General features: G+C 49.0%; 2 protein-coding genes across 2 annotated transcripts; both read left to right on the top strand.

The window, feature by feature from the left end:
- The first annotated feature begins 7,847 nt into the window (after positions 1-7,847).
- LOC132592495 (perlwapin-like) lies at positions 7,848-13,217 on the top strand. The gene is made up of 6 exons (XM_060277504.1): positions 7,848-8,013; positions 8,530-8,624; positions 10,422-10,556; positions 11,233-11,367; positions 11,753-11,884; positions 13,004-13,217. The coding sequence occupies exons 1-5, from the start codon at positions 7,904-7,906 to the stop codon at positions 11,881-11,883; spliced, it is 606 nt and encodes a 201-aa protein (XP_060133487.1). The 5' UTR covers positions 7,848-7,903; the 3' UTR covers position 11,884; positions 13,004-13,217.
- Positions 13,218-16,773: 3,556 nt separating this feature from the next.
- LOC132592494 (uncharacterized) lies at positions 16,774-21,346 on the top strand. Its single transcript, XM_060277503.1, has 2 exons — positions 16,774-16,827; positions 17,703-21,346. Exons 1-2 carry the CDS (start codon positions 16,774-16,776, stop codon positions 19,020-19,022), a joined length of 1,374 nt encoding a protein of 457 aa, XP_060133486.1. The 3' UTR covers positions 19,023-21,346.
- The last annotated feature ends 661 nt before the right edge of the window (positions 21,347-22,007 follow it).

Raw genomic sequence — 22,007 nt, 5'->3', positions numbered from 1 at the left:
GTCAACAGCTATCAGTCAGTCAATCACCCATTTCCACCACCCTTCTGAGTGATACCCCCCCAACCTTTCCCTACATAAGCGCCTGGGGACTTCTGCTTCAGTGTATCTGAAGAAGTGTGCATGCACATGAAAGCTCATACCAAAATAAAAAATTAGTTGGTCTTTAAGGTGCTGCTGGAAGGAATTTTTTTATTTTGTTTCATCATTGTTATGACATTCCTTTTCGCAAGGTGGATCCACTACTGCAGGAAAGGCAGGGCACTTTCCAGGCCTTTCTGAAAGACAGAACAATATTACGGCTCAGAGACATCTTTTGAAAGGAGGGCAACAGTGGTGTAGAATTAGTTATGGCTTTTTCAAACCCCAGCAACCAAAGATTGTGGATTTCTAGGATGAGCCCAGCCCAGATGAAGAGGCTCCAGGTTTTACCCTTTCTCCCTCCCAGCAGAGGGATGGACATCTGGGCTGAAGCTGGACCAGTCTTTGCTTGGGCTGGCTAAGTTCCCCCACTGTGGCCACCCCTGTCCCTTGATGCCACCTTCTTTCCAGCTATGGCACCAGAGACTTCCTTCCTGCACCTGCTTAACTCTTAGTCTGCTTCTGAGGGGAAATGACTTCTTACCGTTGTTTAGTGGGATGTTTTCTTGGAGATGAGGGCTACTCTTGTCCCTTTGAGTATTTCTCAGGAGCGCTTGAAAGCCTTTGTGCCAGAAGCACATGGAAGTCCTGGGGAATTTATCAAGCTAAGAATCTTAACAGCTGCTGAATGGCTGGATTCTAACCTCTCTGTTCTTGATGAGCTCCTCAGGAAAGAGTTCACAGGCTAGGGGTCCCATCTCTTTCCCATACACCCCACCTCCTTCTGATATAGGGGACATCCTACTGAAGGTTAGACTGTTGCACCCCAAGACCCCAGTCTGCTTCTGAGGGGAAAGGACTTCTTACCCTTTAGCGGAGTTTCGCAAGTTTGGCCACAGCCGTTACTGCAGCACTTCTTGTCCCCAAGACATGAATCATCTCCAGAACATTTCACCACACATAGTCCATATTTGCCCGGCGGGGGGCAGTATCCTGGCTTCCCTGGAACAGAATAACTACATGACTGCCCGGCAGTGGGGTGGGGGTCTTATAAGTCAGCCCACTCTGGGCTCCAGGGCGGCTCCCTTATAGATTTGTAGAGTTGGAAGGGATGGCCAAAGGTCATCAAGTCCAAGGCTCAGCAATGTAGGAACCACAGTTCAAGAATCACTGGCCTCCAAGGCATTTGGCCTCCAAGGCATCTGCTTTACTCTTGGGTTGCAGGTATTCGGGTCAGCTGAAGGGCTGTGGGTGGGTGTTGGAGAGGCATCTCCCTCCCTTCCCCCGCCTCCCCAGCTGTCATTCACAGAATTCTAGAACTGTAGAGTTCGAAGGGTCCCCCAAGGGGCATCTAGTCCAACTGCCTCCAAGGCAGGAATCAGAACTAAAGAATCCCTGAAAGATGTCCTCTGCTAAAAAAAACCAACAACCTCCAATTTCTATGATAAATTTTGGAAGAGTTCCCTGCACAATTTAGTGCTGGCCTACAGAAGCAAGCCAAGCTGTGGGATTGTAAAGCCACCAGTGGAGGAGGACACGGAGGCTGGAGAAAGGACTTTGTGTGGAAAGTGTCCTCTCCCCATCCTTGAGGAGCTCACCAAAGCTGCCATACCAGAAATTGGGTGTGGAGGGGGTAGCTGCCTGCTGAATGGGACACAGGTGTTGGAAGCCTCCGTCCAACCTTGATGCCTGCTTCCTCTCATTTCAACAGAGCTCTATGGTTTGTTGCAGCTGATGTCAATCCAAACCAGAGCCATAAAGTGGGGGGGGTCTGTGGTAGAGCCCCCTAAAACACTCCCAGACGGACAGCCCTCCATGGCACGGAAATGCCTGCTCCTCCGGAGGATCTGAACTCTGCACACAGAGCAACAGCAGCAGAAGAAGAACAGACGTGTAGAGAGAGCCTTGCTCAGGTAGATAGGGCTCCATCTTTCAGGCAGGGTCCAAAGGGGGTCACGTACCTTTGCCAGAGGCAGAGGACACCACGGCACAGAGAGAGAGGAGCCCTGCGAGGAGGAAGACGAGAGCACCAGACCTCATGGCTAGGCAGGTCACTGTGCCCTCCAGCCTCCAGCCAGGTGGTTTTTATAATTCCCCAATGCAGCCGGAGCTCCACCCAGACTAGAGAGGAGACAATGAGGAAAGGTGGTACTGGCAAATATTCCTGCATTGCACAAGAAACGATGAGGAGAATGTAAAGGTCGCGGTCCCTTGGCAAGGTAAGATCAAAGGGGCCACTTCACCTTACATTCTCCATTTGCAATCCAATTTCCAAGAAAGTATCTCAGGGGTCAATGCTCCTTTTGCAAAACAAATGTCATTGTGCCAAAGAAGAGGGACGCTGCTGAGGCAATGGGAGAGCGTTTTTGCATGCCCTGGGTATGGCTCCATCTGGGCTCTGGTGTTATAAACCAGCGGCTGAGAGGCCGGAGGGCACTCCATCCTGCCTAACCATGAAGTCTGGTGGCCTCCTCGTCTTCCTCCTTCTTGGGCTCTTCACTCTCTGTGCCTTGATTCCCTCTGCCTCTGGCCATTTCTTTTGGACCCTTCCCTTTCCTCCACGAGCAAGATTATCTGGACAGTTCTAGTTCCCACATGGGCAATGGTTCTTCTGGACTTTCTGAGGGTGCTCCAACGCCTCCAAGACCTGAGAGATCTGCACAATTGAGAGATTGAGCACAATTCAAAGTGTTGGTGCTGAACTTGAAAGCCCTAAACGGCCTTGGCCCAGTATACCTGAAGGAGCGGCTCCACCCCCATCGTTCTGCCTGGACACTGAGGTCCAGTGCTGAGGGCCTTCTGGCGGTTCCCTCAGTGTGAGAAGCAAAGCTATCCTATTTTTAAAAGACAAGGGTGGAGCTGTCGTCATCATGAACAAAACTGATTACATCCAGGAGGCTCACAGACAACTTTCCAATACCACCTTTTACATGAAATTGGACTCAGACCCCACACAAGAATACAAAAAAGAACTGAACAAGATTGTTAAGGAGCTACCCCCACACATCCAAGAACAGATCCTCACAAACACACCAGTGGAACCTCGACCAGGAACTTTCTATCTTCTACCTAAAATACACAAACCAGGAAATCCAGGACGCCCCATCATCTCAGGTATTGGCACTATTACAGTGGGTGTTTATGGCTATATGGACTCTGTTCTGAAACCATATGCTATCAGTGCTCCCAGCTACATACGTGACACCACAGATTTTCTGAGGAAAATACAATCTTTGAATAATCTTCCTAACAATACAAACTAGCCACTATGGATGTGGAATCTCTGTATACCAACATCCCACACAACGATGGCCTGCAAGCTATAAGGAACACCATTTCAGATAAAATCAAAGCAGAGTTTGCTACCAAACTCTGCCATTTTGTCCTTACCCACAACCACTTCAAATTTGGTGATGACCTGTTCCTCCGGATCAGCGGCACAGCCATGGGCACCCGCATGGCCCCACAGTATGCCAACATCTTCATGGCAGATTTAGAACAACGTTTCCTAAACTCCTACCCACTCAAACCTCTCTTGTACCTGCGATACATTGACAATATTTTTATTGTCAATAAAACATAAATTGTTACATCCACACGTAACACAGGTTCCCATACATGCAAACTAACAATATGTAACAGATCATGGTAAGAATCAAAGTTTAGTTAGCAACGCTTATTGCGCATGCGTATTAGATTAGGTAATGACATATGTATTAAATATGAAATGAGGTGATGAATATTAAATATTAAAATGATGTAATGATTTATGTGATTGGTTAAATTGAAATCCTTTGTCTGAAATGTTATAAATACCCCTGCCTGACCATTGGGCGGGGTTCCAGTATTCCGAAATGATTCGACTGTAACCTTATTGCTTTGCAATAAACATAATGGACTCCTAACTCCTCTTGTCTCTGAGTTTTATTGGCTAACTCAGAAGATAAGCCATTTTTGGCTTACAACATTTGATCCCGGCGCTATCCCCGTGCGGCGCTGGAGCAGTTCGCAGGCGGCGCTGCTGTGTAGCATGCATGTGCGGTGTCACTGCACATGCACGCTGCATAGTGGTTTGCCGGCGGCAAGCCACTCCAGCGCTGTGCGGGGATGGTGCCAGGGTCCTCCGTTCGCGGCTGCAGCTGCAGGCGGGGGGGGGGGGTCCCACGCCATCCCCCGTGTGGCACTGGAGCGGTGCTGGCAGAGGCACCGGCGGAGGCGCCACTGCATGGTGCACATGTGTGGTGTCACTACATATGATGCATGCATTGTTTCCAGGCCTTTGATCATTTTGGTTGCCCTCTTCTGAACACGTTCCACCTTGTCAGTATCCTTCTTGAACTGTGGTGCCCAGAACTGGACACAGTACTCCAGGTGAGGTCTGACCAGAGCAGAATACAGTGGTACTATTACGGTACTTCCCTTGATCTAGATGCTATGCTCCTCTTGATGCAGCCCAGAATTGCATTGGCTCTTTTAGCTGCTGCATCACACTGTTGACTCATGTCAACTTTGTGGTCTACCAAGACTCCTAGATCCTTTTCACATGTACTGCTCTCAAGCCAGGTGTCTCCCATCCTGTATTTGTGCCTTTTATTTTTTTATTTTTTTATTTTGCCCCAGTGTAGTACTTTACATTTCTCCCTGTTAAAATTCATCTTGTTTGCTTTGGCCCAGTTGTCTAACCTGTTAAGGTCATTTTGAAGTGTGATCCTGTCCTCTGGGGTATTAGCCACCCCTCCCAATTTGGTGCCATCTGCAAACTTGCTCAGGATGCCCTCAAGCCCATCATCCAAGTCATTGATAAAGATGTTGAATAAGACTGGGCCCAAGACAGAACCCTGTGGCCTAGTCACTTCTCTCCAGGATGAAGAGGAGCCACTGATGAGCACCCTTTGGGTTCGGTCTGTCAGCCAGTTACAAATCCACTGAATGGTAGCATTGTCTAGCCCGCATTTTACCAGCTTCTTTACAAGAATATCATGGGGCATCTTGTCAAAGGCCTTGCTGATATCGAGATAGGCTATATCCACAGCATTCCCTTCATCTACCAGGCTTGTAATTCTGTCAAAAAATGAGATCAGATTAGTCTGACATGACCTATTTTTCAGAAACCCATGCTGACTTTTAGTGATCACAGCGTTTCTTTCTAGGTGCTCACAGACCGTTTGCTTAATGATCTGCTCTAGAATCTTTCCTGGTATTGATGTCAGGCTGACTGGGCGGTAATTGTTTGGGTCCTCTCTTTTCCCCTTTTAGAAAATAGGGACAACATTTGCCCTCCTCCAGTCTGCTGGAACTTCGCCTGTTCTCCAGGAATTCTCAAAGATTATTGCCAGTGGTTCTGAAATCACCTATGCCAGTTCATCTGGCCCTGGAGACTTGAATACATCTAAACTAGCCAAGTATTCTTGTACTACCGCCTTACTTGTTCAGGGTTGTGTTTTCCCTGCTGAATCATCTGCTCCATATTCTTCAGGTCGGGCATTGTTTTCTTTTTTGGAGAAGACTGAGGCAAAGAAGGTATTGAGGAGTTCTGCCCTTTCTCTGTCCCCTGTTTGCATTTCACCATCTTCTCCCCTAAGTGACCCCACTGTTTCCTTGTTCTTCCTTTTGCTACGGACATACCCATAAAAGCCCTTTTTGTTGCTTTTAACCTCTCTAGCAAGCCTGAGTTCATTCTGTTCTTTAGCTTTTCTGACTTTGTCTCTACATGTGCTGGCTATTTGTTTGAATTCCTCTCTGGTGGTTTCCCCCTTTTTTCATTTTTTGTACATACTGTATCCCTTTTAAATCTTAACTCAGTTAAAAGTTCTTTAGATAGCCACCCTGGCTTCTTTAGGCACCTTCCAATATATCTATATATTTTTTTAAAAAAAAAAATTAAGTCTTGTCTTTGCTTATTTTATGCACTGTGACATGCTGCTGTTATTATTGATTATAGTTTAGAAATTATTTGCTGTAATTGTTAATAGTGAATATTTGCTGATATTTTATTTTTGTGTATCATTATGTTTTAATTGATTTTTAAATGTTATTTTTATTTTAAATGTTATTTTTATTTAATATAAGTGGTTTATGTTTTTATTATGACATTTTTATAATGGATCAGATTGTTTTAAGGTTTGTAATCTTTGTTGTTTCTTCAGCTTTGTAAACCCCCTTTTGTAGTGTACAGTAATATAGAAAGGCAGTATACAATTTCATAGAATCATAGAATCTTAGAGTTGGATGGTACCCCAAGGATCATCTAGTCAAACCCCCTGCAATGCAGGAATTTCAGCTGAAGCATCCATGACAAATGGCCATCCAACTTCTGCTTTAAAAAGCCCATCTCCCAAAGGAGACTGTTCCACTGTCAGAAAGTTCTTCCTGATGTTTAGTCAGAATCTCCTTTCTTGTCACTTGAAGCCATTGGTTCAAGTCCTCCCCTCCAGAGCAGGAGAGAACAAGTCTTCCGTGTGACAGTCCTTGGGATATTTGAAGATGGCTATTAAATCTTCTCTCATTCTCCTCTTCTTCAGGCTAAATATACACAGCTCCCTCAACCATCCCTCATAAGGCTTGGTTTCCAGACCCTTGATCATCTTGGTTGCCCTCCTCTGCACATGTTCCAGCTTTTCTGTATCCTTCTAAAATTGTGATGCCCAGAATTGGACATGGTGTTCCAGGTGTGGTCTGTATTCTGGACCGAACAACGGGAGCTCACCCCCGTCGCAGGGATTCGAACCGCCGACCTTCTGATCGGCAAGCCCTAGGCTCTGGGGTTTAACCCACAGCGCCACCCGTGTCCCCAATAAAATCCATAGACAGGTCTAACCTCCACCCGTACCACAAAGGTCTTCAAAGGTCTGGGAGAACAGAAATGCCCTAAGACCAAAGGGTCTCGTTGATGGGTTGTTGTTGTTTTACCTGGGAGATGACAACGGAAAATTTTCACTTCCGTCCTGCTGCCCTTCCTAGGGTCTGGAAATGCCTGCAGCAAGGTCACAAGAAGTGCTATGGCTTACTCCATGAACATTTGTTGTTAAACCTGGTTAAAAGAAAAGAATGGCCACTCTCTTCCACCTTCTGCCCTTACCTCTGTCCCTCCTTCCTTCACCTCCTGCTCGAGGAATTCCCCATAGAACCTGTTTTCTGAGATATAAGTGAGCTTCTGGTCTGGGCAGAAGGCAAAGTCTGTTTTTAAAACGTGCTATAATAAAAGTTCAAGAAAACTAGCACAGGAAAGCATAATACACAGCACAGAACTGAAAATGAAAAAGGAAAGCTAGTAATCAAACAAAAAGACAGGTCTAAGCGCCACCTGTACCACAAAGGTCTAAAAAGGTCTAAAATGTCCTAAGGCCAAAGAATCTCAATCACAGTGGTACCTCGGGTTACAGACGCTTCAGGTTACAGACTCCGCTAACCCAGAAATAGTACCTCTGGTTAAGAACTTTGCTTCAGGATGAGAACAGAAATTGTGCTGCAGCAGCAGGACAAGTGGTATGTCAGGTTAAGAACGGACCTCCATAACGAATTAAGTCCTTAACCCGAGGTACCACTGTATGGGGGATTTCTACCAGGGAGATGACAAGGGACAATTTTCACTTCTACCCTGCTGCCCTTCCTGGAGTCCAGTAATGCCTGCGGGTCACAAAACAGCTTTAGCCTTTTTTTTACAACGGTTTGTTGCAAAAGCTGGTTGGAAAGACAAGAATGTCCACTCTGTCCCACTTCAAGTCCTCACCTCTGTACCTCCTGCTTCAGGAGTTCTCTATATAACCTGTTTCCTGAGATCAGGAAGTCAGCTGGTGGTCCGGGCAGCAGACAAAGCTTGACCATCATGCGTTGTGGTGGCCTTCTCCTCCTTGTGGGGCTTCTCGCTCTCTGGGGTCAACTGACTCCTGCCTCCAGCCAGAATCTAGGTAAGAACTTTCTTCTCTTCCTCCCAAGGTGCTGGCATGAACATCGGCTTCTAGCAAGATTTCCAACATTGTCTACCCATTGACAAATGCCTTCCTTTCTCCTTCTCAAGATAATAGCAAAGGAGAAGAAGGTGGTTGTGTCATTGAGATGTCTTGTTTTTGGAGAGTTCCAGGCAGACCTCTGAAGACAACAGTGCCCACTTGAGGATGGCTGGGATCCTCTGGGTTCCAGACACAAGAGAACTCCATTGAAACTGCACAGAGAGGGTCTCTCCAGCCAAAAGGCATCTCTCAGCCACAGAACCCTCGAACTGTCAGGTTGGAAGGGAGCCCAAGGGTCACTGAGGGCTCTGCTCTTTTGCAGAGAAGCCTGGACGATGCCCCCCAAGACATCCAGGTTCGGGAATCTTCATTGCAGACTGTAATGATGACTGGAACTGCTCTGGTTTCAGAAGTGCTGCGGTGGATGCCCACGACAGTGCCTGCTGCTGGGCGCCTTTGCCTCGGCGGGGGCAGCCCCGCCGTGCCCCTCCTTGCCACCCAGCATGGACTTGGTGCAGGGGCTGGCCCGGCACGCCTCCGTGGTGATCGAGGGCAAGGTGCTAGCTCACAGCGTGGTGGAGCCAGGAGGAGGCGGAGGCGGCGGAGGAGGAGGAGGGGAAGAAGCAGGGGCGTAGGAAGGCAATTTGGTGCCCAGGGTCAAAAAACTTTTTGTCACACACACCCCATTGAAATTACAAAAAAAGAAAGATGAGTCACTCCCTCCCTGAGAAACACATTCGACCTCACCTGGAATACTGTGTCCAGTTCTGGGCACCTCAGTTCAAGAAAGATACTGCCAAGCTGGAACGTGCCCAGAGGAGAGCAACCAAAATGGTCAAAGGCCTGGAATCAATGCCTTATGAGGAACGGCTTAGAGAGCTAGGTATGTTTAGCCTGGAGAAGAGAAGGTTAAGGGGTGATATGATAGCCATGTTCAAATATATAAAGGGATCTCATATAGAAGAGGGTGAAAGGTTGTTTTCTGCTGCTCCAGAGAAGCAGACACAGAGCAATGGATTCAAGCTACAAGAAAGAAGATTCCACCTCAACATTAGGAAGAACTTCCTGACAGTAAGAGCTGTTCGACAGTGGAATTTGCTGCCAAGGAGTGTGGTGGAGTCTCCTTCTTTGGAGGTCTTTAAGCGGAGGCTTGACAGCCATCTGTCAGGAATGCTTTGATGGTGTTTTCTGCTTGGCAGGAGGTTGGACTGGATGGCCCTTGTGGTCTCTTCCAACTCTATGATTCTATGACTCTTTCCAACAAAAGCACCCTCCCCTGCAGACTGTGAACGTGTGTTGGTTAAACAATATAGGAAGGCGATTAGGGGGAACAATGTAAAGAGCAATTTAGCCAGTAGAGTTTGATCATATTCTAGAGAGCCAGTCAGACAGCAGATTTTATTGCAAATTCAACACAAAAGGGGCAAGGTGAGGCTAATCAAGCTGCTGGCATGGCAAACAATGCTGTTGTTAAGTAGCTTCGCCTCCCCCTGCACCACCAGCTAGAAAAACACCCACATTCCTTGCCTTTTGCCTCTCCAGCCCTCCCCCCCCTCCCCACTCCTTCAGAATAATAAAATACAGCAAAGTATTTTTTTCAGACCAGGAGGAAGCTGAGATTTGCGTTCCCTGGCTACTTCTGCTCTCTCTGTGTGTGTGTTGCACAGCCTATCTGCCACATGTACTTCCAAAAGCAAGAGAAGTTCCCATTCCCATTCAGCAGGCTCCTCTCAATTAACCCCCCCCCCAGACTCACAATTTCATCGAAAGGAAGACACCCTGCCCCGCAAGAAGTGGAGGGAGGCGGGAAGGGACATAGAGCTTCGCCATTTAGTTTCAAGTTTCTTTCCTGCCGTCCCTTCTTCCTCCTCCCCGCTTCTCTCCCCCCCTCCCCTGGCACCTCCCATATCACTGTCCTTGTCTGGAAACTGGAGATCCATGCTTTTGTCTGCAGCTTTCTTTTGTATTTTTCCGAGGCTGCCGCGCAGAGGCGAGGGGCGGGGCTGCGGCCCAGAGTGACACCCCCGATTGGCTGGCTGCTGATGATGTCACCGGGACCCCCAGGGGATGTGGCCAACGTCCACGCCCCCCCAAGGGAAGGGGGCAGTCCTCTGCTCTTTTCCCTGCCAAAAAGACGGAGAGAAGAACAAAAGCGTGTGCCGCACCGCACGCTTTTCTCTCTCCTTTTTTAGTTTCTAGGGGCGTACCCCCCCTGGGTACGCCTGTGTTCTAGGGGGGGGCAGCTGCCCCCTTCTGCCCCCCTGGCTACGCCTATGTTGGCCATCCCTTCCAACTCTACAAATCTATAAGGGAGCCGCCCTGGAGCCCAGAGTGGGCTGACTTAAAAGACCCCCACCCCACTGCCAGGCAGTCATGTAGTTGTTCCTGTTCCAGGGAAGCCAGGATACTGCCCCCCACCAAAAGACAGTGGACTATGTGTGGAGAAATGTCGTGGAGATGATTCATGTCTTGGGGACGAGAAATGCTGCAGCAACGGCTGTGGCCACACTTGCCAAAGTCCGCTAAAGGGTAAGAAGTCCTTTCCCCTCAGAAGCAGACTGGGGTCTTGGGGTGCAACAGTCTCGCCTTTAGTAGGATGTCCCCTATATCAGAGGGAGGTGGGGTGTATGGGAAAGAGCTGGGACCCCTAGCCTGTGAGCTCTTTACTGAGGAGCTCAGCAAGAACTGAGAGGTTAGAATCCAGCCATTCAGCAGCTGTTAAGATTCTTAGCTTGATAAATTCCCCAGGACTTCCATGTGCTTCTGGCACAAAGGCTTTCAAGCGCTCCTGAGAAATACTCAAAAGGGCAAGAGTAGCCCTCATCTCCAAGAAAACACCCCACTCAACAACAGTAAGAAGTCCTTTCCCTTCAGAAGCAGACTAAGAGTTAAGCAGGTACAGGAAGGAAGTCTCTGGTGCCCAGTCCATAGCTGGAAAGAAGGTGGCATCAAGGGACAGGGGTGGCCACAGTGGGGGAACTTAGCCAGCCCAAGCAATGACTGATCCAGCTTCAGTCCAGATGTCCATCCCTCTGCTGGGAGGGAGAAAGGGTAAATCCTGGAGCCTCTTCATCTGGGCTGGGCTCATCCTAGAAATCCACAATCTTTGGTTGTTGGGGTGCGAAAAAGCCACAACTAATTCTACACCACTGTTGCCCTCCTTTCAAAAGATGTCTCTGAGCCGTAATATTGTTCTGTGTTGCAGAAAGGCCTGGAAAGTGCCCTGCCTTTCCTGCAGTAGTGGATCCACCTTGCCAAAAGAAATGTCATAGCGATGGTGGTTGTCCCTCTCCCATGAAATGCTGCAAAAAAATGTGCTCCATGGTCTGCATTAATCCAGGTAAGAGGCTGAGCCCCTTGTGGAAGGACACAGCACAACAATGCAGCCCTGTTTAGGGAAGCTTTTAATGTTTGATGGATTTCTGTATTTCAATATTTTGTTGGAAGCCGCCCAGAATGGCTGGGGGAACCCGGCCAGATGGGCAGGGTATAAATAATAAATTATTATTATTATTATTATTATTATTATTATTATTATTATTAGGCAGATGCGGATGCTGATGATTTATTGTTATTTATTGAGTCCCCTATAACAGCAGCCAGAGAAGCAAAACATCATTCTGGCAGTAAGAGCCCTTTGACAGTGGAATAGATTCCACCAGCAGACTAGAACTGTCAGGCTGGAAGGGAGCCCAAGAGTCACCGAGGGCTTTGCTCTTTTGCAGAGAAGCCTGGACGATGCCCCAGACATACAGGTTCAGGAATCTGCGTGGCAGAATGTGACCATGACTGGAACTGCCCCGGTGTTAAGAAGTGCTGCGGGAGTTGCCCACGAGGCTGCATTGATCCTGTCTAAGGTGAGATGATTTTGAATTTGGTGGAGGGTGGGGTGCAGTGGGACAGACTTTTTCTTTAATGCAGGAGTCAGACTGACTGGGGTTTACAACGCCTTTCCTTTGTAAATCTCCCTATGCTTTGCTACCCACAACTTAAATGCATGACCTTTCCCATACCCTTTCAAACACATACATCTGGAGAGTATCCCTAGCCTGACTCAGAGCTCAGAATATTTGGTGGCCTTGCTTTTCCTTCTTTCCCGCATTTCTTCAGCTTAATGCAGGCATCCCCAAACTTGGCCCTTGGACTACAATTCCCATCATCCCCGACCACTGGTCCTGTTAGCTAGGGATCATGGGAGTTGTAGGCCAAAACATCTGGAGGGCCGCAGTTTGGGGGTGCCTGGCTTAATGCATATATTTGGAGGTGTTGTAGATGGCCCTCGATATCTATCTCATATATAAAATAGTGAAATGTTGCCACACTGCCGTTTGGCCACAGGAAGGTGGAGTTGCAAGCTTGATGCAGGCATGATGAGCGTTGGTGAGTGAGCAGCCCAGAAGGCCTTGCAACAGACTGCAGCAGCTGCCCTGCTCCTCTGGCTTCTCTGCCTGCCAGGCCTGGTGCGTCTGCCACAGGAATCCACACACCCCAAGTGGCTGACTCTGCGAGGGGATGATTCTCCCTGCCCACTCATCCTGTGCAGTGGAGAGCACTTGCAATGGCTCAAAGGACTTTAGTATGGAGCTTGTGTGTGGAAGCTGCAGCTGTCCATTGTGACCCTCTTGGTCTTCTTCCCTTCAGCTTCTCTTCGGGAGCCAGTGTGGTGTAGTGGTTAAGAGCGGTGGACTCATAATCTGGTGAACCGGGTTCGCTTCCCCACTCCTCCCCATGCAGCTGCTGGGTGACCTTGGGCTAGTCACACTTTTCTGGAGTCTCTCAGCCCCACTCACCTCACAGAGTGTTTGTTGTGGGGGAGGAAGGGAAAGGAGAATGTTAGCCGCTTTGAGACTCCTTTGGGTAGTGATGAAGCGGGATATCAAATCCAAACTCTTCTTCTTCTTCTTCTTCTTCTTCTTCTTCTTCTTCTTCTTCTTCTTCTTCTTCTTCTTCTTCTTCTTCTTCTTCTTCTTCAGCAGACCTTGGCTGGACCGGATGCCCGGAAAGAATGAGTGGAGCTTAGCCTGTATCATCTGAAGACCTGCTGACCCCTCCAAATATGGCAATCAAGGCACCATGATCAGGGACCTTGGCTTTCCACCAACTTGTCAGGTTTCTGGTGGTTGAGCAAAGTTTGCTCATTCCAGCAGCCTCTTTTCTCTTTCACACAATAAAGGCATTGAATCATTTGCATTCTAGACAGTGTGTGTGTGTGTGTGTGCGCGCGCGCGTGTGTTCCCTGCTTCCTTCTCCAGTGTTGTCCCCAACTTTGTTGTCCCAATGGGGCAGGGTTGGGGAACCTTCAATGCACCTTCCAATCTTGACCCACCAGCCTTCCACATTTGGCCCTCATGGTCATTTGGGGCAAGCCATACCCACTTGTCCAGCACCTGATGAGATACACATTTCGGAGGCCATGAGAAATAGGGTGGGGCTTGCACAAAGCCCACTTTGGATGGCTCCCAAATCACCCAGCAACCAGCACAGGGAGTTGCAGTGGGTGGGAGGCCATGCCTTCAGGCGAGAGGGTTGGCCCTTTCAAGGCAGAAGAGCTTAGAAGAAGTTGCCGGGGGCAGAGACTTCAAAAGGCTCAGTTTTGCTCAATGGAGAAATCTGCTGCCTTGGAGCTCTCAGTGTTTCTACAAGACCTGACCTGAGGCAGCCCCCAGCACTGCTTTGCAGAATCATTTGTGAATGGGGAGAGATCCAGGGGCCTGTCATATGTTGCCTCCCCCTGGGAGTCCTGGAATGCTGAGCAGGTTAGACGGGGTGGAGGAAGGATTTGGTGGGAGCAGACATCATGCCACTAGTCAGCAGGTCCCAGGCCTGCCTGTCTTGTTCTGCCTGGGGAGCCATTTCCCGAGATGGGTCTTGCCAGCTGGGGAGTGGAGGTGCGTGGTAGGTGGCTTTTCTCAGAAGAAATCTCTGCCCACCTATGCCCTTCATCCTCCTTTTGAGAACAAGACACATTCATTTCACAGAATCATATACTTGCAGAGTTGCTAAGTTGTGTGTACAGTATATGTGAAATAAATATATCATAAAGACACCATAGTCTCCACTGTCCTTGAATCCAAGGAAACCAATGCCTGGGGAAGTGACTGGTCCCCCTGGATTCTTGCACTGCTTGGAGGTTGGGGTGACATGCAACCCGATTAATTGCCATTTTCAGTGGCAATGGGTGCCATGATTTTCAGAAGCCACTTTGAGGGTTGTGGAAGGTTTGGTCAAACCTCTGGTGTTTAGGGAAGTATTTAATGTTTGATGTTTTATTGTGCTTTTAATATTTGGTTGGGAGCCGCTCAGAGTAGCTGGAGAAATTCAGCCAGATGGGCGGGGTATAGATAATAAATGATGGTGATGGTGATGTTTGATCAATCATATGTGTGCACGATTGCAGCCTTAACTGCAGGGTGCCCAAAGGACACCCTGACTTCCTTTAGTAATTTCCTCTTGGAAGTGGCCCCAGCTCTCAGCCCTTTCCCACTCCACTCGGAGCAGGAATATGGCAAAAGGCAGGAGCTGGTTTCAGAGGAGAAGGGGAATCCCCTCAAGAAGGAGACTAAGTGGGATAGGATGACTATTCTTAATTGGAATGAGAGAAGAGAAGAGCCTCTTTGATTTTTTTTTAATGACATAGTGTTGTGGAGATGTGCCTTGACCTCTAGAGCATTAGACACCAGGATGGGACAATGATTCTGGGTCTCCACTTGGGTTCTGCTGTAGACAAGACGAGAGAGATTTAAAGTTGAAGAAGAGGTTCTGTCCTTGTAGGAAAACTGAGTCATACCTGCAATTATTTAATCAATTCATTGAAGATCTCCCCCACCCCTTCAAAACCAATTTCCAGAGTCTTCCACAAGTGCAACTGGGGGATAGGTTAGTGCTGGGTCTAATTAGGCAAAGTTCTGAGGAGCGGTTGAAAATTTTCTGCCCCATTAAAACATAAGGAAGTGAACTGCTGGCACAGTTTTATTCTGGAGAAGGAATGCTGTCAGTTCTCAGAGGTATCCACTAGGTGGCTCTGTGCAATGCCTACATATTCCTTAGTTATGAAATGCGATGGCAAATTTCAGAGCTTAGAGTCAGACTGTAAGTACTGAAGAATTATTTTGTGGGTGACTGAAGCCAATAGGAGGCTGAACCAAGTGAAGAGGAAGTGGCTTCAGTTCAGCTCTTTGTTCATGTTCATCATTCTCCCCTAGAATCTTCACAACAACCCTGTGTGGAAGGTCACAGGGAGAGTTAGTAGCTGTAGAAATGGAACTCCACAGAGAGTAGGAATAAATGGACAGTTTCCCCAATGGAGGGGTGAAGAAAGTGGAGTCCCCCAAGGATGTGCTTTACTTTTTTTACCTGGTTCATAAGCCACCTGGAGTTCAACCCTAACTCTGGTGAAGTGGCCACCCCAAATTTACCAACCACCTGCCTGATTTCTCATCACTCCTGGTTGCGGTGAGATTCATCTGTTCTGATTAGGTTGTTTACTCAGAAGATTTCCACGCTTTGGGGGCTCTACCAAATTTTGCCACACATCCTTCCTTGTTGCAATTAAAGCAAATTACTTTTCTGGGTTGAGCCTTGCCCCACCCTCTTTCAATTGGGACACAGAGCTTGAGTTACAATGTCTTGAACTCCTTACTGGAGATAAGGGAGACATTCAGGGTGAGTCCCAGCACCTCTTTTTCTATAAAAATAGCACTGAATAGAACCATGGTATTGTGGAGCTGGAACAGACCCCAAGGGTCATTCAGTCCAGCCCCTGGTGAGGCAGGAATCTCAACTCAAGCAAGCATGACAGAGGTCATCCAATCTCTGCTTAAACACATCCAATAAAAAAAGAGTCAAAGGGAGTACATTGCAGTGTTGAACAGCTCTTACTGTCAAAGTTCTTCCTGATGTTTAATCAGAATCTCCACTCTTATAATTTGTTCGGGTCCTACCCTCCAGAGCAGGAGAAAACAAACTTGCTCCATCTTCCTTTAGATCAGGGGTCAGCAACCTTTTTCAGCCATGGGCCGGTCCACCACTCCACAGACCATGTGGTGGGCCGGACTATATTTTTTGGGGGGGGGGGGATGAACGAATTCCTATGCCCCACAAATAACCCAGGGATGCATTTTAAATAAAAGGACACATTCTACTCATGTAAAAACACGCTGATTCCCGGACCGTCCGCGGGCCAAATTGAGAATGCGACTGGGCCGCATCCGGCCCACCGGCCTTAGGTTGCCTATCCCTGCTTTAGATATTCGAAGGTGGCTATCCTATCTCCCCTCAGTCTCTTCTTTCCCAGGCTAAACATACCTGGCTCCTTCAACTGTTCCTCATAAGCAGGGGTCAGCAAACTTTTTCAGCAGGGGGCCGGTCCACTGTCCCTCAGGCCTTGTAGGGGGCCAGACTATATTTTGGAGAAAAAAAATGAACAAATTCCTATGCCCCACAAATAACCCAGAGATGCATTTTAAATAAAAGGACACATTCTACTCATGTAAAAACATGGTGATTCCTGGACCGTCCGCGGGCCGGATTTAGAAGGTGATTGGGCCACATCCGGCCCCCGGGCCTTAGTTTGGGGACCCCTGCTCATAAGGCTTTGTTTCCAGACCCTGGATCATTCTTGGTCACCCTCTGTTTTGAGCTTCTCAATATCCTTCTTAAAATTTGGCACCCAGAACAGGACACAGTATTCCAGGTCTAAGTTAGATGACCTCCTTGTTGCTCCTGTGATTCTTTCACTTTCTGGGCAATGACATTGTCAGCGAGGCAATGGAGAGATTTGTTCAACCTTATATTCTTGGCAGTGTGTGGAATTATTCCTATACTATCAAAAGTTAGATTCCTGGAATGGGAGAAGTGGAAGAGACCCTCCAGGGTCATCTAGTCTAACCCCCCCTGCAAGGTGGGATTCTCCACTCCAGCAGTCATAGGGCAGGTAGCCATCCAACCTCTGCTTCTTCATAGCAAACTTTTCCAGCTTTTCATTTCCAACAATGAGGGGGGGTGCTGCAAAGTTGTTCTGTGGCTTGGGAATTCGAAAGAGATTTTGGTTCAGTTTACAGAACAACACTTGGCTTAGGAAATAAAATGTGCACACAATTATCAGGAAACACTTAAAAGGGACGTCCAAGTGCTTGCAGTGATATTCTAGAGAAATCTTGTTTTTATATTATTATTATTATTGTTGTTATTACTACTACTATTGGAACGCCCTCCCACCAGATGTCAAAAAGAAAAATATGGTAATTACCAGATTTTTAGAGGGCATCTGAAGGCAGCCCTGTTTAGGGAAGCTTTTAATCTTTAAGAAATTAGTGTATTCTGTTGGAAGCCACCCAGAGTGGCTGGGGAAACCCAGCCAGATGGGCGGGGTATAAATAATAAATTGTTGTTGTTGTTGTTGTTGTTGTTGTTGTTGTTGTTTTGCTTTGCTTTACCTGTTAAGCAGAAGGTTAGTGGTTTGAGCCCACCAAGGAACAGCTATGGGCAGGGGGTTGGGCTAGATGACCCTTGGGGTCCCATTCTATTGTACCACTCCATGCTTTTAGATGTGAAGGATCCTCAGCGTGTCCCTTCCCACTCTCCTCTCCTCCCCTTCCACGATTCAGGACATTTCTCCTCCAAGCATGAAGTGGCGGGGGGGGGCGGGGGCAGAGAGAACCACATTTTCATCCTCAGGGCTCTGTCCTCAGACCGACCTCTTCTTCCTTCCTTCAAAAACAAGCAAACAGCCCAAGGGCGCCAGGTCATTCCGCCGAAAGAATCGTGGGTGGCAAGGCCTCCTCTGTGGAGCAGGTCGCGCCTGTCTCCAGATACGGAAACAGCCGCCTTGCGAGTCGCCAAACCGGTACATCGAGAATCTGTCCTCGTATTCTTTGGCAGCCGAAAACTCTCACTGCTCCACGGGCAAAAAGACTCCGGCGAACTCCGAGAGGCTCAACCGCACCCACCGGGTGCGCGGACCCCCGAACCGGCCCCCGAGGATTGCCAGGGGCCGCCTGGCGCAGCTCCCTGCCCTCGAGGAAGCCTGGCCTGGAGGCGAGCGGCGGAGTGGCGGGCCCCAGGCCTGGTTCGCCCGCGGAGATTTCGAGCCCGAGCCTCAGCGGTTCGGAGGGGTTCGCCGCACCGGAGGAAGGAGAGGGCGGCCCGCGGGGCAGCGGCGGCGGCACCCTTTGCCAGGAGGGAGCGCCGGGGGAAGATGACGCCGCTGTCGCCTCGACGACAACCCAGCAAGGACACCGGGTGGTGCCTGAAGACGCGGCGACGAGTGGCGACGAGGAGGACGGCCCGTCCAGAAAGCCCCCAGGGGTCCCCGGGGACGCGCTTGAGCCCGAGCGGCCGGCGTCGGGGTCTGAAGGGGAGTTGGACTGCATCCTCCCGGCGCCCGGTGGATCGGAGGATGCGAAGGGCGCGGCGGGGACGGGCGAGAACGAGCCCAGCGCGTTCCCCGACGGAGAGGAGGATGCGGAGTCCGAGTGCCCCATCTGCACAGAGGTTTACGACGGCGACGTCCACCGCCCGTCGCGCCTGAATTGTGGCCACGAGCTGTGCGCGCGCTGCCTGGGCGCTGTCCTGGAGGCGTCGGGCGCCGCCGAAATCGGCCGCGCGCGCTGCCCGCTGTGCCGCCAGAAGACGCCGGTGGTGGAGTGGGAGATCCGGAAGCTGCAGGAGGAGATGCTTTTGCTGGAGGCGCCGCAGGAATCGGCGGCCGGGCGCGCGGAATATGAGCCCTTGCCCGAACGGCGGCCCGGCGCCTGGGGCCGCCTGGAGCACCGCTTCCAGGTGCGCTTCCGCGCCAGCCGCCCCGAGCACGGCGCCCTGCCCTGCCTGCGCTACCCCCTCGGGATGGTGCAGGGGCTGGAGCGGCTGGAGCGGCGCAGCCGCTGGCTCTACCGGTTGGTCCTGCTGGTCCTGCTGGCCGCCGAGACGCTCAGCCTGCTGGTCTTCTTCCTGCCGCTGCTGGTGGTCTTCCTGCTCTTCGCCATCCTGGAGAGGTAGCAGGGAGTTCCGTAGGATAGGAGAGGAGTGGCTCTCGAACTCGGATCTTCGTGGGAGGGGGGCGCGGGGGCCTTTCAAAGGGTTGCAGGATTCGGAGGCAAGGAAGCGCCTTGCACATGACAAGCAGAATTCGAACAGGAGAGCGGGAGCGCTTTGCGCATTGCAAACAGGATTCGAACTCAAGCCTTTGGTTGAGCAGGAAGCCCTTTGCAGAGCCCGAAACGGATTCGAATTGGAGAGTGACTCCGCCCTCTCCCCTCCAGCTGTCGCCAAGGGGGTGCGAAAGTGCTGAGGGATTGGGCAGTGGAGATGAGAGAGTGGCCTCCTTCTGGGAGCCGAGAGTGGTGAGGAGGAGAAAAGGAGCCCGAGGGTCATTTAGCCCAACCTCCTGAGAGACAGACATCTCCATCTGAGCATCCAGAACAGATGGCCACCCAACCTCTGCTTGGAAACCTCCAATGGGATATTCAAGAAACAGAACTATAATGGCTGAGAGTCGTCCTCATCCCCCTTCTCCTCCATTAATTCATCAACCTCTCCTTTAAAGCCATCCAAGTCGGTGGCCCAAACTACCTCCTGCAGCCGGGAGTTCCAGGGTTTAGCTATGGGCCAAGTAAAGGAGGATTTTCTTTCACCTTTTTGCGGAATGGAGTCAGCTGGTGTAGCCCTTTGGGGTACCTCCTCCCCCACCCCACTGCTAGGGGGTCGGGGAGACCATCCTTTCACTGAAGATTCCTGCCTTGCAGCAGTTTGGGCTCGATGATGGAGTCCCCTCATATTGTAGCTACCATTCCATGTTTTCATATCTGTGATTCTTGCCTTGGTTGAAGACCCTGTGGGCCCCTCCCCGCTCTCTCCTTCTACAATTCTAAAATTGGATAGGATAAAGACAATTCTTTTTTTAAAAAAACAATTTATTAAATTTTCAAATAAACACATTAGACAATAACAAAACATTCAACAACAAACACAACAACACACAATAAACACAATTTTTTCTCCTTTTAACATCTATTCCATTATCTCAAATTCACTGTGCTCTGCCGAGCTTTGACTTCCCTCCCTCCCCTCATTCGGTTTTCTTATCCACTCCTATCTCGCAGTTCCTTTACTCCCTCTACATAGAGTCATTTTGTAGGATTTATTTCAATCCTGCAAGTGTCTTTAAACTTCTACAGTTCCTCTCCATATAGTCCACAAATTTACTCCAGTCTTTTTGGAACTTTGCCTCTCCCTGGTTTCTGATCCTGGCAGTCAGCCTTGCTAATTCCGCATAGTCCATCATTTTCATCTGCCACTCTTCAATCGTCGGTAACTCCTGAGTTTTCCATTTTTGGGCTAACAAAGTCCTAGCCGCGGTTGTCGCATACATAAATAATACTTGGTCTCCTTTTGCAATCGCCTGACCTATGTGTCCCAATAAAAAAGCCTCCGGTTTTTTGGGGAAAGTGTATTTAAAGATCTTTTTCAGCTCATTATATATCATTTGCCCAAATCTTTTAATTTTTTCGCATGTCCACCACATATGATAAAATTCACCATCCTTCTCTTTACATTTCCAGCATGTTTTGCTACTTATCCTATACATCTTAGCTAATTTTACTGGTGTTAAATACCATCTATACATCATCTTCAAGACATTCTCTTTCAGGGCAGTACATGCAGTAAATTTCAATGTTTGATTCCACAATTTCAACCATGCATCATATTCAATATTATACCCAAAATCTTTTGCTCATTTTATCATCACATCTTTTGTCATTTCATCTTTCATATACCATTCTAACAACAAATCATACATTTTTGACAACAATTTTGTTCTGCCTTCCAACAATTCTATTTGAAATTTGGACCTTTTATCTTCAAAACCTATTTTTTTATCATTTGTAAACACATCATTTACTTGGTGATACTGCAACCATCTAGTCAGAAATTCTTTTATTTCATCATAGGGTTTCAACTTCCATCCCTTTTCTGATTTCATCAATATCTCCTCGTAAGTGGCCCTCTTCCCCTCCATATTTATTTTTTTGACCGTCAACACCTCCACTGGTGAAATCCACCATGGGGTCTGAGTTTCTAACAGCGATTTGTTTCTTTCCCACACCTCATATAAGGACCTCCTTATCACATGATTTGTAAAACCTTCATGAATTCTTTTTTTGTCGTACCAAAGATATGCGTGCCAACCAAATCTGTTGTCGTATCCTTCCAAATCTAATAAATCTGTATTTCCCAATGTTATCCATTCTCTTAACCAACAGAGACAGGGTGCCTCATAATATGTCCGATAGGATAAAGACAATTCAACAGGGTGGGTTGCCTTCTCTTCTGAATTGAATTATTGCCTGGAACCGGCAGCTACAGAGCGAAGTCTGGCCTCTCTTTTTTTTGCCTGCCGCCCCGCCACCGGCAGCTGCAGAGCAGAGCGCTCCGCAGCGCCAAGCGCTCGGAATGCCCTGCAGCGGCCTGGCCTCTTTTTTTCTTTTTTGCCTGCCGCCCCGCCACCGGAACAGGCAGCTGCAGAGAGGAGCGCCCAGCAGCGCCGGGCGGAGCGCTGAGCCAGCGGCCTGCTGCCTTGGTGCCTGGAACCGGCTGCTGCTGCAGCACCGCCCAGAGCGCCCAGCAGCACCCCGAGCCAGCTGCCTGGCCCCTCCGAGGAGGCCTTAAGGTACAAGACATCCCCTGAAAATAAGACACCGTGTGTTTTTTTGAGGTAAAAAAAAGAATAAGACGGTGTCTTTAAAAAGGGGGAACACGGTAAATTCTGCACTAGCTGAAGTTTCCAAACTGTCTTCAGAGGCAGCCCTACGTAGAACGCATTGCAGTAATCTAACCTTGAGGTTACCAGAGCATGGACAATAGGGGTTAGACTGTCGGCTACGAGTGATCGCCAAAGAGAAGAAGAGACTGTCTCTGTCCAGATAGGGGCGTAGCTGGGCCACCAGCCAAAGCTGATGGAAGCCATTCTGGGCCACTGAGACC

Source organism: Zootoca vivipara, chromosome 7 (genome assembly GCF_963506605.1).
Source record: "Zootoca vivipara chromosome 7, rZooViv1.1, whole genome shotgun sequence".
In the NCBI taxonomy this organism is placed as follows: Eukaryota; Metazoa; Chordata; class Lepidosauria; order Squamata; family Lacertidae; genus Zootoca; species Zootoca vivipara.
Note: the sequence above shows the minus strand (reverse complement) of the source record. Positions and strands in the feature narration are given on the sequence as shown.

Excerpts from the sequence above, each read along its gene's own strand:
- LOC132592494 (XM_060277503.1), top strand. The coding sequence starts at position 16,774 with ATGACATTGTCAGCGAGGCAATGGAGAGATTTGTTCAACCTTATATTC. Across the intron at positions 16,828-17,702 it reads TCAACCTTATATTCTTGGCA|GGCTCTGTCCTCAGACCGAC; the intron begins GTGTGTGGAATT and ends TTTCATCCTCAG.
- LOC132592495 (XM_060277504.1), top strand. The coding sequence starts at position 7,904 with ATGCGTTGTGGTGGCCTTCTCCTCCTTGTGGGGCTTCTCGCTCTCTGG. Across the intron at positions 8,014-8,529 it reads TTTCTTCTCTTCCTCCCAAG|CATGGACTTGGTGCAGGGGC; the intron begins GTGCTGGCATGA and ends CTTGCCACCCAG. Across the intron at positions 10,557-11,232 it reads TTGCCAAAGTCCGCTAAAGG|AAAGGCCTGGAAAGTGCCCT; the intron begins GTAAGAAGTCCT and ends TCTGTGTTGCAG.